The 17,224-nt window shown below is 39.1% G+C and overlaps 1 protein-coding gene across 1 annotated transcript in view; it reads right to left on the bottom strand.

Annotated features, from left to right (window-relative positions):
• The window catches only part of DNAH11 (dynein axonemal heavy chain 11), a 304,261-nt gene that overhangs the window by 65,332 nt on the left and 221,705 nt on the right, over positions 1-17,224 (bottom strand). The window contains 6 exon segments of the mRNA XM_037508957.2: positions 511-746; positions 3,194-3,360; positions 8,463-8,601; positions 14,513-14,614; positions 16,102-16,284; positions 16,904-17,047. Of these exon segments, the coding sequence (XP_037364854.1) occupies positions 511-746; positions 3,194-3,360; positions 8,463-8,601; positions 14,513-14,614; positions 16,102-16,284; positions 16,904-17,047 (971 nt within the window).

Genomic DNA, 17,224 nt, shown 5'->3' with positions numbered 1-17,224 from the left:
ACCACATACAAAACACCTTAGTGGAGCAATATAACACATTGTTTTTTCATTTTCAGTCATATGAAATTTGACATTTTCCCTCTCAGATGCAGTTTTTGTTCTAACCTTCAACTTAATTTCTTTTTCAGATAAATGGATACTGCTCACTATGAATGCCTTTTCTTTTTCTTTTCTTTCTTTTTAATTTGATTTTATATTTTTATTGAAACAATATATATACCAGCATATAATTTTCAGGTGTTTATCATTAAGAATCAGCAAGTATATATTACATTAAGATCATGGAGAAGAAGCCAAAACTACCCCTTGCTCCCTCTCTCATTTGCTGGTATCTCTTCCCATGCCCTTTCAACAGAGATACTTGATGTGAAATATAAGCAGGCAGGTAAACAAGTAGTACTATAGTGTAGTATTTCAAGGTGACCGAGTGGGCTAACAAATGCCAAGACTTCATAAAAATCAGACCCATTGCACATAAGCTTAACAAACAGTCCTTCAGATTTCACTCACCCTTTTTGGCACAAATGTGTGACTTTCAGGTCCGTTCCATACTTATTCTTGATCCATTTGATTCCCTGTTGTTGGGGATCTATCAGCAGGGGCCAGCGCTCGCAATGTGTTAGGATGGTGGCATTTTCAGTTGACATTCGGTCACTGGGCAGTCCTTCATTATTCCACGTGGCGATTGTTGCATCGTCTGTCAACATGGTGATCAAGTCCAGGCCTTCAGTAATTGGGATGGAAACCTTTAAAATCAGAAGTCAATTCAACAAACTGCCAGTGTGGCAGAGGAGAGTACTCAGCATGACAGACAGGAAACAGAGTTCGAAGAAAAGAGAATACATGCAAATACTCTGTGAACACCCAGGAGCCACAAAATACCTCTCATCATGAAATACAAATCAAACCCATAAGCCTGCCACTTATCTCTCACAATTCTGTCAACTCTAGTAGTCAACTCCTGGTTGAATAACTGCATGTATTGGCTTCAGGCAAATGAGACTGTGCCCTACACATACATTTACAGTTACTCCAAGGTGAGAATGAATTTAGATGCCAGGAAGTATGGCAGGACACCGGAATCCCATCTGCCCCTGGAGTAATCAACCCAAATAAGCAATGCTAAAATGTAGTAGTTTGCTTGGGCATTTCATCTTTCACTACAGCCCAACACCACAGAGAAATGATTCAAAAGCAGAATTGTTGGATCACATGGTAGTTTGATATTTAATTTTTTGTTGAATCCTACCATATTTTTAATCACTAGCTTTTGGCTATATTCCCCTCTCTATTTAAGCACACCTTCCACTCCTGAATTGCTCTTCTGCCTGACCACAACCTTCCCAGTCTCCTTATCTTTCTGGCTTTTCTGCCTGTAAATCTTGGGTTAGCTGGATTTACCATTCTTTGTCCTCATTTCTTATTCTCAGACTGAGTATTTTGAGTAAATCTTTATTAATGGGATTATAAATCTATTTTTTCCAAATATATTTTTGGTTCCTTAAAGCTGCATGACAACACTTAACATCTACTCTCCTGTTGCCTTTGGTGGGTATTTCTGATGTTATCACCACTCTCCCCCGTCTTGTCCTAATTCCACTTTTACTCTCTTTGAGAGTAAAATGCAGCTGGCACTGCATTTCCCTACTTTCCCAAGAGTATAGACACCAGCAGGTAGAACCTCATCAATTTTCTTTCTACCACCACCTCTGCCTGTGCCCACCTTCGCCTTTTTCCCTCCCATCTGGGTTGAAGAAGTCTTGCTTCTCCTACTTGCGGTCACAGCTTTTACCTCTATTCTAGAGCATATCCTCTCCCGGTTCCTGATGCGTCATATCTCTTCACCCTTTTATCATCAGAAATTCCTTTTCCAGTTTTCCTGAGCACAGACACATGTGCTTGTCTCACTCATACTGAGCAAACTCCTCACTTGGCTTCATGTCTCTCATGAGGTCATTTTTACTTCCTCCCTTCACAGACAAGCACCGACAGGAACAGGTGGTCCCACTGTGTAAAACTCAGTGAAATCTGGCTTCTGGTTCATTAAACCTTTGCAGTTACAAAGGACCTTCACATTTGCAAATCTGAAGACATTTTTAGTTCTCAATTCACTCAGATATTTCTATACCTTTGGCACTTCTGACCATTCCTATCTTTATATTCCTGTCTCCTCTCTGGCCTAGGGGTTGTCCAGTCTTTAACTGCTCCATTTCATCTTCCTTCACTCTCCATTTACATGTCAACCCTGAACCAGCTCTCTGTGTCTGTTCTATCACCTCTTCCTACAGGTTTGTATTCTGCAATTATAGTATGGCCCCTTACTAATTACAGTGTTCATCTATAGTTTTCAGTTTATATTAATACATCAGTGAATCTACATTTTCTTTCAAGGTATTGAACATTCTAAAACCTAAAAGTCACCTATAATTCTTATTTGCCACAAAGCTATGAAGGAGAGATTTAACTGCAGTTTTCCCCAAATGGTTGGTCAGTTCTATCACCAGTTCTATTTACTGACAAATTCATTTCCTCTCCCACTGACATGCTATCTTCACTTAAGGATATATTAATTTATTTTAAAAATATATGATAATTTAGTAATTCCTTATAAGATTAAATACAGATTTACCAAAGTTCTGGAAAAATTCTACTGCTGGGTATATATCTTAGAGAAATACAGTATGTCTACACAAAAGCTTATACACTACTAGCTAAAATGTTCATAGCAGTATTATTTACAATACCAAAACACAGAAACAGCTCAAATGCTTAAGGGTTTGAACTTTCAAATTTAGGATGAGTTCTTTCTTGTCCTTATATACTAAATGTTATACACGTAATCTGAAAAGTAGTCATGGAAAAAGACTGTTTAATAATCCATAGTATTAGTGAGAAAACAAAGAGTTTCAAAGTATATGATAACATAATTCACATTCGAATTCAGTTATTCAGTCATTTAACAGTTGATTTGTTAGCAAACTTTCAACTTCTTATCTATAGTTTATATAAATCATTTTCATATTTTCCACATCCCTGTTGAAACCATTATTCAAATAAGAAAAAGTACAATACACAAGAAACATCTTTACACTAGAATTTCTAGTCTGGTATCATTACAAAGGTATAAAAGAGCCTGACATACAATGTGTTTTTACTACTAAAATTTCAATTGGAGGACAAACGTTGAGCTTACCATCTGTTGAAGAAAGGGAACCCACTTGCAGTCTACCAGTTCCTGGCGATACTGTCTCGTAAAAGACCCAACATAAGATACAAAGGCTGCTGTGAGGAGAACATCTCCACAAAGTGTCTTCTCTTGGGTTTCAAAAGATTTAATAGACTGACTCCAGCGAATCTTCTCTGACTGTAAGATAAAATTTTCAGATATAACTGCTGGATGAGCACCCACTCAGCAAATGTTCAATGTCATTACCCTACAGTAGTTTCAGTGTGTGTCCTTTTGAACTTTCTCTAGAAGGAAGAGAACATGATTGGTTTTACTATAATCATTCATATATTTGAAACCCATCATTATCAGTAAGCTTTCTTCAATGAAGTTTATGATGGCATTAGATCCTTAGCATCTCCTTCTCTTTGGAGGCCCTAACCCTTTAAATATGATTGGGGTCTTTTTTAAAGGCTGAAAAGTGCATGCCTGATACTATGGTAATAGAGGATCAAGTTCTGTGGCCAAGACTGAGTGATGTTAGGATTTTTAATAGTGTTCTGACTATTAAGTGTCCGGACCATCCATGGTAGTACTCAACTACACTATGAAAACATTTTTTTCTTAACATAGTGGTTATGAACTGATTACAGGAAGAGAAAAATGACAAACATCACTCATGTTAACTAATAAAAAAAAAGCTTTAATAGTCATCTATTCTGGATTCTATAATTAAAGAACAGTGCCCACAGTTACTAACTCATTTTTCTCATATAATTGCTGATCAATGCAAGAACCTATAGCCTATGTAAAAAGATGGAAATCAGAAGACCTTCCCTAACCTTGAAGACAATATGCTCAAAGAATGCTGTTGAAGTGCTTATATCTAGTCAAGTGGCCATTTAAAATATGATTTCTAGGTTAAGTATGTGGAGCCCTTATTATTGGATTTGAATAAAACTGCAGTAAATATCTATGGATTGATTGAACTGCAAGGTAGCTCACTAATTCACTTTGTTTTAATGCATGCTAAAATTAATACAACACTCTAAGAACATGCAAATTAATTGGACCCAGAGAAAAAAATCAGCAAAGAAAAAACTGAGAGTACAAGCAAAGAAAATCCCTGTGAATCTGGCTTTTTTCATGAGAACACAGAAAATAAGAATGATGTATGTCCAAGTAGACTGGAATGCTGGTCCCCTGCAGGCCATTATAATACCTACAACACTGAGGTTATAAAGTGAACAGGTGAAATGATTATCAAAGCTGTTTAAAGATAGTCTCCTTATTTGACTTGACAAAGAATATCCCAAGTTAGCTATATTATTGAGCACTAAGAAACTTTAATTCTCCAGTGCTCTTTACAGAATTCATTATTTTCCTTCCTCAGCTATAGATAATATATCCATTAATTTTGAAAAGGAATCTCTCATTTGCTTTCCCTCTATCTTTGTTGTCTTTGGTTAGTAAATAATAAACAATAAAGTGCACCCATCCCATTCTCCAAAACAGCTCTGAAATTTCAAGATTTACTAAACACAGACTTATTGGCTATTGAAATCGTCAATAATTTCACTATACCCCCCATGCAACATAAATCATTACTGACACTGGCTAACAAGGGTTTAAGAGTTGGAACATGTCCTGTAATAAATTTCGAGACAGTTAAAAATCACTATAATTTTATTCTAATGCATTATAGATTGCCTGTAATGTCATCCTGGCTGGGGTGACCCATTTCTAATTTTGAACAGCTGTTCAGCTCAGGAGTTAGTTAATGATTAAATATAAATTGCCTGATTTATTAGTCTGAATGGTTGAGCTTCCAGGTCAATGCTATATAGACAAAATCATCAGTCTTGATGCTATTCAGAAGTTAACTGTCTCCTGTTCTAGTCAGAAAGAATTTATCCTCAAAGGAAAAGGTGTGACATCTTCAATTAATCCTTTAAAAAATGTATACTTTTTTCCCCCTAGTTAACATTATTCAACCTTTTCCCCCTTCTTCATCTAAATCACCATCAGTAACTAAAGCCTTATAAGACATTGCTCTATGTTAGGGATGCATGGTGGAGCCTGTTTGTCTTTTGATAAAACTTGTAGACATTCCAGAATTACTTCAGGAAAACTGCCTAAATAGCACTTTTTCTTTTCCTCAAATGATGAATACTTCAAACTACTTAAATCTTACTATATTAAACAGGAGAAGTTGTAAACTTCACTAATAGAGGTAGAATTTCTCAACTGACCTAGAAGAATGAGTCTTCAAGGGCCCCAGTGTTTTTTTTTTAAATCATAAGGGGCTCATAAAACTGCATTCAACAAGTATCTATTGATGCCTATGACATGCCAGGGAGAATTCTTCATGTTTAGGATCAAGTGGTGTAGAAAACAGATGAAGTTCTTGTTTTTGAAAAGCATATATTCTAGTTGGGGAGAACCCCAAAAGTACATATATTTATACATGTACAAGTGTGTACTGTGATGATAAATGCTATAAAAAACAACAAAGTAGAGTAAGTAGAAAGAGAGCTATCAAGTGGGGAACATCAGAGCTGACTCCTGTGTGTGGAGGGGCACAGCTGGTGCTCTTTTACATAGGGAGGACAGAGAAAAGCACATGAGAACTTTGAGCAGGGAGGTGAGGGAAGTGAGGGATCCAGCAACATGATTATCCGGGGAAGTGTAAGTCACATGGAGAAAAGAGGCAAAGGCTCAGTAGGACAGCATTTGCAGGACAAGGAATGGCAAGTCAGCCAGTGAAGGAGGATTAAGAGGGAAAGTAACAGGAGCAAGGCATCCAGAAGCCATGGGTCCTTGGAGGCCAAGTGGGACCTTAGGACTGTACTTTGAGTTAGATAATTACTGGGGAATTCTGAGAAAGCAGTGACATGAATGGATTTAAATTTTTAACACATTGCTTAGCTACAATGAGGGGAGTGGCCTTTGTGGAGGGTAGGGGGGAAGGCTAGGGCAGTACTTCACGGAAGAGACACTGGAGGCCTAGACCAGCATGGTGACGGGAATGTGCTGAGAATGATGGGGTTCTGAATGGACTTTAAAGGCAAAGTCGGCTGAGGCACTGGATATGGATGTGAGGAAGAGAGCAAAAAGGGTGATTCCAAAGGTTTGGGCCATAACACTTGAAAGAAGAGACTTATAATTAAGGAGATAGAATGGAGAGAGTGGATTTTGCAGAATTAGCTATGAGTTTATGTTCAGTGAACTATGAGCTCCGGAAAGATAAAATTTGATTAAAAAGTCTACCGTTATAATGGGCCTCCCTGGTGACGCAAGGGGTTAAGCACCTCACTGTGAAGCAATCCGCAGCCTCTGCAGCATGAGTTTGATCCCCGGCTGGGCAGGGAGAAACCCATATGGCGAAGCAGACCTCTCCTGTCTCACCCGCTACTCCCCTCAGCAGTGTATTTCAGTCAGTCTGCCTGTTCTGTTCCCACTCTGTCTCTGGTGAATCGTCTCACCTCCCCCTCGCATCTCTGGCCTGTACCCGAGCTCTTGAATGCATAAATAAATAAATCTTAAAAAAAGTCTACTATTATTTATAAGAAATTAGAGTGTGACCCAACCTAACCCCTCCTGACACACATTTCTCCCACCTCTCTTGCTAAAAGAACTTGAATTTTGGGCCTCCCTGGTGGCACAAGTGGTTAAGTCTCGGTGCTATCAAGCTATTGGCAGCCACTGCAGCATGAGTTTGATCCCCAGCCATGGATCTGATCCACATGACACAGTAGACCTCTCCTGACTCAACCGCTACTCCCCTCAGCAGTGTATTTCAGTCAGTCTGCCTGTTCAGCTCCCCACTCTGTCTCTGGTGAATGCTCTCACCCCCCACACCTCTGGCCTATACCCTCAGTTCTTGTATGCATAAATAAATAAAATAAATCTTTTAAAAAATTAAAAAGAACTTGAATTTTGACAAGAGCTGTCTTGTGTCCAGTGCCACCAGATGGACTGTGGGTGAATGAGTCAGTCATACAGTTCCACATCCCATTTTGCAGCTAAATGTGGTTGATCTAGTCCCAACTAAAGGAACTTAAGCTGAGTTGGCCAGAGGGGTTTCCAGGAATACTTCAATTTTTCTTACAAAAGGAGAAAAATATAACTGATTTAGATTATTCTGTCTTGCCTGACTGAATGGAGTAGCACATGGCAAAATGTGGAGGATGAGTGACCGAACACCAAGTATGGAGAAGCAGAGGGTACAAAGAGCTTATGCATCTGATCACTAATTACATGAATCAGAAATGATAATGATATACCCTTGGAATTTTTTGCATTCTGTGAAAAAATATAAACTCCCATTTGTTTAAACCACAGTAAATCAACTTATTGCCTTCAGCTAAATGCATTTCTAATAGTGCACTTACATACTTTTAGGTAGCACTTAAATAAAAATAACAGCTTTATTGAGACTTAATTCACATATCATGAAAGTCACATTTTAAAGTACACCACTGAGTGGGTTTTAGTATATTCACAAACTTGAGTGATCATTCCCACTATCTCATTTTAGAGAGCTTTCCTCATACAAAAGAGAAACTGTGTCTCCATTAGCAATTACTCCAAAACTCCCGCGCCCTTGTCCAGCCTCTGGCAACTGCTAATCTTACTTTCTGTTTCTATAGATTTGCCCATTCCAGACATTTCATATGCTTGGAGTCACACAATATGTGGCCTTTTGTGTCTGTCCTCTCTCACTTGGCATGACATTTTCAAGGTTCAACCATGCTGTAGCATGCAGTAGTGCTTTAATCCTTTTTATGGTCAAATAATAAAGCAAATAAAATATGTGACTTACTGATGTCAAGGCCTCTGTGTTCTCCCACCTCTCCTATTCAAACAGGAGAAACTTAGTAACAATTATTCTTAAAAAATATTTATTTCATGGAGTTAACTATTAACATTAACATGTCAATCACCTATAAAAAGATGTCACGGGAAAAAATAAAGCACTGTAGCCTTAGCTTGAAGTAATTTTGTTGGTAGAGTTCCACTGCAAATGCGCATAAAAAGAATCAACAGTAGTTTAATAACACAGTTATATAACAGTGGTCCTGAGTTTGAAATATATCTTAAGAAAGCCAGAATCCATCATATCTTCCTTTGTTAAGTTAGAACTTACAGTATGAAAGATGATTAAATTTATTCTCCTTTGTGGATGATTCCCCTTGCTCTTTGTTATTGTTATTCCCTTCCGTTGTTAATAAAGATAAAATCCAACAAAGCTGACCTGAATGTTTTAATTAGAATTTTGGAAGTAAAGGTCAACTTGCCTCAAGCTCCTTGACGAGTCTATTAGCTTGTTCAATGGTGTTGTTGGTTTGGTTCACCTCTTCTTGACTCCGAACTTTCTCTGCTATTGCCTTTTCAAATGAAGCTGTGAGTCTGCTCAGATTTCTATCGAGATCCTGAATAAGAGTCAAAATTAAATCATGAGTCATTTTTAATAAAATGGAAACATTATAATCATCTTAACACATCTATTACTTTACAGTACATGAAACGAACCACCCTTCCTCCTCTGACCTCTGTCCCTTTAGCATACTCATGTCATGGAAGAAGGCACAGAGCTAATAAAGGCATCAGTGCTGCTACAGACTATCAGTCGCCATGTGGTCTTCTCACCTTCCATCTGCACTGTGGGGAGGACGGACGGTGACTAGGGGGAACAGACTTGCCCTGCTGACTCAACACCTCACACCTTGAGGGCACTGTCCCAATCTTGTGCCTAACACTTATCCTCCAATGCCAGCATTATTAATGGTAAGGGCCACCTTTTGGTTCTCCGCCCACTGACTCTTCTCATTAGTCCGCAACTCAGGCAATGAAGAAAGGTGATTGAGCCCATTGAGACCCTGGCAACCTGACCTAGCTTAACCAATCAGATTTTCTCTTCTGGAAGTTTAGGATTGAAACTCAAAGGTAAGTCCTTGTCTTTAGCATCGAAAGATCTGGGAAGATGTATAAATTCTGGAGGACTTCATTTAGCAGGGAACCATCTTCTACTTATGACAGAGGAAACTATTAAGAAGAGGGAGAGAGCATGAAAGGGACAATGAGAAGTGACACAACCCTAAAAGACACCTGAAGACATTCATGGCAGTTTCCTGATTCCTGCTTCTCTTTCCTCCTGAAGCCTAGTTGCATTCTCCGCAGCCCCCTCCCCCGCCCCCCGTGTATCTGGTAGGCAAGTCTATGTCTTCTACCAGCATTTATGAAAGTGTGGCAGGTTAGCCTTTTGGCTTGCACAGAAGGTAAAATCTTGGTTCTTTCAAAGTTCTTGATAGACCCTGACCTCTCAGGTTCTAGAAATAAGTAGAGTGAGGAATCGTGGGCCTCAACCCAAAGACCCTAACTTACCAGACATCTGAAACCAGTGGCTTTAAAGCTTCAGTGTGCACTGGAACCCCCTGCCAGGCTTGGTAAAATCCAGACACCTGGGCTACCCCAACAGAGTTTCTCATTCAGTAGGTGTGAGGTGGGGTCTGAAGGTCTGTATTTCTAAATAGTTCCCAGGTGACCTGACACTGCTGCTGGTCTAGAGAACACACCTGGAAAACCTCTGCCTAACTAGACTATGGGTTTTCTTTATGACCATCCTCAGGCCCTGTATGTTTGAGAAATATGACTTCTATTCCGCTTTAGCAATTTCTTTTTTACACACCCTTCAATATGAGCCTGTGTATTAGATTGAAACTAGAGATAAAGACTCAAAAGAACAAATGCATATGGACTAACCCTGGTATGAATAAATTTCCATTGCAGCACAGCTGCTGAAGCCAGACACGTGCCTACTTTGCTAGGCAACAGGAGACTTAAGATCAAGAGGAGAGAGAAACCATGAGAAGGAAAAGCAAGCGGCTGGAGGAAAGAAAAGAAGGCAAAGTTAGCAAAAATTTCATTTCACTTAGGCTCAAACCTTGATTTGTCTGTGCAGCAGACAGCAGTGATCAGAGGTACTTTGTCCTTGGCATGACCAGTCATACTATATTCATGGAGAATTGAAACTGGTGGGAACTAACCAAAGATTCTGGTGCATTAATAACTATTCGCTGACACTTCATTCTTGGGCTCTTGGTAGGGGCCTTAAGGGACCAGTTCTTCATAAAGCCAATTTGACTATTACTCTGGTTTTTTCCTCTGTACTTGCAAACTTAGTTCTGTGGTTTATTGAATGAAAACCTATGCAATTATTGTGTGTCTTAGTAAACAATAGATGTAAACCAGTTTTTTGGCTAGTTAGTGGCTATATCCAAAAAAGTACTAGTTCTATAGCCACAGAGTCTTAACTTATGGGTGACACATGACTATCTTGAGCAGCCTTATCAATTTCTCTATCAATATTAAATTGCTTACTTTACGTAAAGATGGGCATTTTTTCCTAAAGGTATTAGTCGACTTGGTATACTTTTGACCAAGGAATGAAGGTAATTTTTATAAAATGATTTTTATAAAATGATCATATAAATATGATCCTTCAGCCATATGGACCTGAAATTGAGCTGGTTCACTAATTCATGGACATTTTTCAATAAATACAGTTGACCCTGTATAGGTTCACGGATTCTACCTACTTCATATTGGTGGATATTCAGGATCAATTATAATGGACTTTTAGTATTGGGGATTTTGGTATCTGAAGGGAGTCCTGAAACCAATCCCTGTGGATACCAAGGGACCACAGAAATTAAGTTTTGGAGGACTCAAAATTTATACCCAAATTTTTGACTATAGGGGGATTAAGGTTCCTAACTCTGTGCTGTTCGAAGTTCAACTGTATTTTTTTTTTTCTAAATTTATCTAACTCAGCTGTTGTTATTGTTACCTTACTTTTCTTTCAATAGTTGCCAGGTATTTACTGAACAGTATTCTGGGTGCTGTAACAGGAATATATGCTAACTGGACAGAGAGAGAGGGATGGTCAAGTGAGTTGGGTGTGAGGGATGGTTGGGAATGTCTACTAGACGGGCTGTAAAGATGAGGGGCTGTAAATTATTGTGAGCAATGCTGACACTTTACCTTTCCTAAGGAGAAGCCTTTAAGGTTATCAACCACCCTATTAAAATAATTATCATTAAAAAGATGTCTCATAATTAATAAATAGTATGAGAAAACAATTAATCCCTTCCTGGTATATAAAAGGAGACAATGCCATGCATGGGCTCTGCTCTCGAAAATGATCTCACTTTTCTTTCAAGCACCTGCCAGGAAATCTGGGAGGCAACCTCTGATGGAAAGAGACCCCTCCCTTTTTGTTTTCTGCCAAATTAATAAGTTGTGGCCCCAGTGGCTAAACCAGACACATCCCTAGTTCAATCCCTGCTCTATAAAAATCCTGGCCTAGCTTCCTGGCCACTCTAAGCATCAGAGACCAGACTAGTTACTGACTTCATAGGCTCAGTGACTCTGGGCAGGATTTACCCTGAGACAGGCACACCTCCCTGAGATCTCCCCTCAGCTTCCAAAGTACACAATCTCTCTACACACATAATCTTCACACCAAAAACTCCCAAATCTATATTCTTGAGCCCAGTCTTTCTCTCAAACTCCAGTTCTGGAGTTCTGACCCTGAACACCTACACATAGATTTTCCACAGGAAAACAGAGCAGACAGACATTTATGAAGTACTTACTGTGTACTTGCACTCTGAAGGCACCAGGATGAATACAATGGAAACAACTTCTAGCTAATTAAACCTAAAGGGAATTTCTTGGATATTGGGGGTGGGGTGGGAATCCTTAGAGGGAGAAAGAAAAGGTGAAGAACCACATACAAGCTCCAGGGTTGGGAGCAGGAACTGTTAACAGTCTCATCTGGACCCGAACTCTAGAACACATGAGCTTTGCTTTTAGTCATTTGATTTTTATTTTTATTTTTTTGCTGTGATTCAAATTCTAGTGTAAAATAGGCCCAGCTTATCATATCTAGTCTTTGGCAAGGAAAGGTAAGGACACCAATACTCAAAGCCCCACCTGAGTATCTCCAAGGAGAAGAGGTCATTAATGCCACAAAGATAAACAGGATGTTATCACCCAAAGAAGGTAGGCTGCATGCTAGGTAGCCAAAAATCACAAATGCTGACCTGGAGATGAGGTTATTATTATGACTATGTTGCAGAGAATAAACAAACACTCTGAAGGTTTTCCTAAACTGCCAAGTTTATATGGCCTCAGCATTCCAATTGCATTATACCACCTTCTCGGGTACCTCAAACTCAGCATCTCTGTACACCTCCCCTCTCCTATGCATCCTTTCCATTAGCCAGCCCTACATCCACCCTGCCCTCTTCTTCACAGCTGCTCATGCCTTAGCTCTGAGACCTATTGTGTGCTTTGTAATGTGCTTTTCTCCGTCTAGACTCGTCTCTCCTTCCAGCTTCCATTCCATTGCTAAAAATCTAGTTTGAACATGTCATTAACCTATTAAAATCTTTCAAAGACTCAATATCACTTGCCAAATAAAATTTAAATTCTGTGACATGAAATGCAAAGAAGGCTTTTGTTCAACTTTGCAAGTTCACATTTCCTTACTTCCTGCTATTTCTAGCCTTCCCCAATTGTGGGTCTGCTAATCCTAAGTGGCCTTTTTGGCCACCATTTTTGTTATCTGCAGTTCTGCATTCTTATACAAGGAATATATTAGTATTAAAATAGCAGAACAACTCAATCAGTTATAGGAGCCCAACCTTACAAGATGCCTCTCAAATCAATGAAGAGCAGAAAGCTTGATCACCCTGTAAAGGGTCTGCATCACGAGGTACAACCTGGAATACCCGGGGGGACACTGACCAATGCATAAACTTACTCCTGACTTACATATCATGAGGTATGACCTGGAACACCCAGGGAGGGGGAACCCTAGAAGCTGATCAGTAGACCACCTTGTTGATAAGATTGGAACCATGGCCGGGGCTCTGGGGTCTGGTTTCAATTACAACATTTGGTCATCAAGGAGGTTAAGAATTATCTGGTCAGCAGACTCATGTTCCCCTGAACCTCTAGATGACATAAGCACATTTTCAGTTTCTACCATTTTTTTCTCTGTCTTCCTACCCCATGTAAATGATGCTGTATGATTATTCTATCAATAAAAAGCCCAGGAGCTTGCTCGTTCAGCAGCATCCTGCATTATGCAGCCTCCACCATGACTCCCATTTCTTTATCAGTGCAGTGTTGCTGACATAACATCCAAACACTCATCTTAGTGCTCTGGCCCGCTGAGATGCTTCAAGTGTACCAATTGTTTCTTCTCCTTTTTCTTTATTCTCTGTCAGAAATACTGTCCCCAACCTATTCTCCTAGTTACTTGTAGGTCAAGTAAGAACCCACATCAAGTAATCATCTTTACTATAAAACTTTCCCAGATTTCCCCAGGCTTTTTTGATATGTTTCTATTGTTTCCTCTCTCTCTCTCCCTCTCTCTCTCTCTCTCTCTCTCTCACACACACACACACACACACACACACACACACACCCATCACACATATACTTAGAATGATGGACTAGAATGAGTTACACATTAGTGAAAGCAATAATATTTGTAGCTAATAGTCCCCAAGTACATATGATGTGCTAGATACCATGCCAGATTCTTCATATGAATTATTCTCAATCCTTAAAATCCTACTTAAGAAATGGATGCTATTTTATTTTTATTTTATTTTAAAGATTTATTTATGCATACAAGAACTGGGGTACAAGCCAGAGGCATGGGGGTGAGAGGATTCACCAGAGACAGGTGGGGAACAGAATAGGTGGATTGACTGAAATATACTGCTGAGGGGAGCAGCAGGAGAGACAGGAGAGGTCTGCTGAGTCATGTGGGTCACCTCCCTGGCCGGGAATTGAACTCATGCTGCAGTGTCTGTGGGTAGCTTTATAGTGCTGCATCTTAACCCCCTGCACCACCAGGGAGGCCCCATGGATGCTATTTTAATATTTACCTCACAGGTGAGGAAACAGGCTTACCAACTTGTGCAAGGTAAAATATTAAACAGTAGAGCCAGGATAAAAAGCTAAGCAGTCTGGCTCCAGAATCCTTACTTTGAATCTGCTACCCAACTTCTTCTATTACCAGACCATGAAAAGTTTAAGTAAACCATGGAAGTTTCCTCCTTTCCAGTTCAGAGTCTAGCATACAACAGATTAAAAATATCTACCGAATGAGTGTATAAACGCACACATGCTTGAAAGATCAGGTTCTTTTCTACTTGGAAGTGCTCAGATGTGGCCCTGCCTAAAGGTGGAATTCTCAAAAAAGAGGGGGAGGGGTTGTCCCAAACTCTTGAGAACTTCTTCAGTGTCATACTTTGCACTCACCTCAAGTTTCTTCCTGATAGCCTCTAATTTTTCGGTAGCTGCCGTCAAATCTAAGTTAGCCTGGGCTAAAGCTTGGCGTTTTGGCTCCACATCACAGTAGACCTGAAAATCCATTTAGGGTATAATTCATGAGATAATAAGGATGCAAAGAGAACAGACAATCTTTCCATCTGACATTTGATGGAAGCTTCACATTCAAACTATCTAAATCATGTAGTACTTTGTTGTTTCTTAACAATGGTACTATCTAAGAGCAGAGCCAAAATCCACATAGCTTCCCAGGTCCTCTCTGGCCGTCCATCATTCATTCCTTTATTCTGGAGGAAATTAACATTACAATTATGTATATAAAATGCTAATAGGTCAAACAACATTAAGATTCTAAAATTATTTTGTCATAAAATTTGCATTCAATCCTCTAGTAACCAATAATTGCATTATGTAGGAACTAAGGCTGAAGTTGTCATTGAGACTAGCCTTTAAGGCAGAAAATAAGGTGGAGAAATTCTCTGAACCCAGAATATCCTTATACAATATTAAGCACGTTTTCAAATTCTTTTTTTTTTTTTTTAAGTTCCTGGCCACCTCAGTTGTATGTTATTTGAATGGGTGATTTGGGTGATTGGATGTATCAATTTCTCTCCTGTTGGGGAGAGAGGAAGGAAATTAAACTTTATTGCCTAGCTTATAGCAAACAACACAGAACACAGCCAGTCTTGTGCCATGCTTATCTTTTCATCTACGGTGCAAATAGAGCAGAGTGAGAACTGTCATATGGAGGGAGGCCATGCACCACTGCAATATGTCCAAACTCTGACTCTGCAAGTCCACTAAAGACAGAGAAGGATCAACAGGGCTTTATTTCTGTGGATTTCCCTGTGAAAATGATATGACCTGTTTTATGCAAATCATTTTGGGAATGACATTAACTATGCTTGGGATATTCAGTAATTCTGTATTTGAATCTAACAGATAGCATTCCAAGACCAAGACTGTTCTTCAGTGTTAATCACCATACATTATTCCCTTTAAACATTCAGCATGTGTAACACAGTTGGTAGAAAGAATCATTTGATAAATAAATGACTAAATGAAATATTAACCTGTCTCTGTTCTAATTGGAAGTACAATGAGTCCAGAACATATACAGGCAAAAAATTAATTATCATTAAAATATCAAAGCAAGAAAAAAAGTTTCTTCTTTATTTAAGTTGAATTTTTTGCTTTGAGAGGAGGGATTAAGTTTCACTGAACAAGAATTCATACTTGCAGTTATTTTGAGTCAATATGAAATTAATATTTTGACATAAATATAATTCATCTATACAACTTTTCATCGAATCAAGTTAACTGCTGTTATTTGATCTAAGATAGCTGATCACTCTACCCTAAAAAAAGAGTTTTCATCATTTCAAATATCCTCCTTGTATATATTTCTCTTTAATCTGACATGTTCATGTCTCTTTCTTAGAACTTTATCTTATTCAAAAAAATTAAATGTCAAATTAACATTTTTGCTGGCATAGAAATTAATATTTTATGACCCTTTGTGACTAACACCTGTAAAACCATTAGATTATGACTGATACCTCATAGAATTTAATAATGTTGATGACCCAAGCACAAAGACCAGCCGCTGCAAAAGATTTGGTCCGAATCAGGTTTGGGTTGAACTCTGGATCTTTCAAATACTGCTCATTCACCACTTTCAGACAGTTTTCTGGAATGTGCTCTTTGTCATAGTTAATTAATGCTTGCAAAAAATCATCAACCTATAAAGCAAAAAGACTTATTGCAATGAACCCCTTTTGGCTGCAGAGAAAATTCCATGATCAAAAGTTAAAATCAGCTTTTAGGACTCACATCACAAAGGGAAAATTGGCAAGCTGCATTTATCCTACTGTTTGACTTTTTCGGTCTTTAGAGTATGAAGTTAGAATTAGCAATGGACACTTTTAAAATCTCTTCTACCCCAGGGTAAAATATTCAGTCCCTCACAGGAGGCATTTACATTTTGAAGAAAAGCAGAAAAGGAAAAAACACACACATATACCCAAAAGCCCCTTTACTACACCTTCTTGTACATTAGTAACATTTTTCCACCATAAGAAATCCATGTAATTTTCTCCCTCCTACACTTAACTGCTTCCATAATTTTGCAAATAATTAGCAATCTTCCAACGACTGCTGCTGTTGACTTAGGTATGTTGTAACCCCAAGCTAACTCCAGCTTGGCAAACAAAAATTTTAAGTCTGGAGAACACAGGGCAGATTACTCCCAGGGAATATGATTTATTTTGATTTGAACACCTTTTGCTGTCAAGTATAAGCATAGGACCGAAAACAGCAGTGAAAGTGTCATGATTTTCATCTTGCCATGATGTCTGATACCTTTCCCATGAAAACTTTAGCTGCTTTCCAACTTCTGTCTTTTGGCACTCTGCCCCGGGGAGCCAGAAGGACCATCACGGCTGCAGTAACATTGGTAACCGCGTTTGGGGGGTTGGGAAAGGCTTTCAGCTCAGTGAGATTGACCTAGGAAGAAACACAGGAGAGACCTGGAGAAGTGCTGCAGTTAAGCTGATCTTCAGTCCTCCTACCTTGCTGTTTCATAAATGTCTCTGTGCGGCCATATTTCCCTCCCACCCAGGGATTCCTCCTGGCACTCAGGAGGGTCAGTTCCTGCAGACCATTGTTGTGATGCTCTGGAAA

The sequence above is a fragment of the Talpa occidentalis genome, unplaced genomic scaffold (assembly GCF_014898055.3).
Source record: "Talpa occidentalis isolate TD23 unplaced genomic scaffold, MPIMG_talOcc4v2.1, whole genome shotgun sequence".
NCBI classification, from domain to species: domain Eukaryota; kingdom Metazoa; phylum Chordata; class Mammalia; order Eulipotyphla; family Talpidae; genus Talpa; species Talpa occidentalis.
Note: the sequence above shows the minus strand (reverse complement) of the source record. Positions and strands in the feature narration are given on the sequence as shown.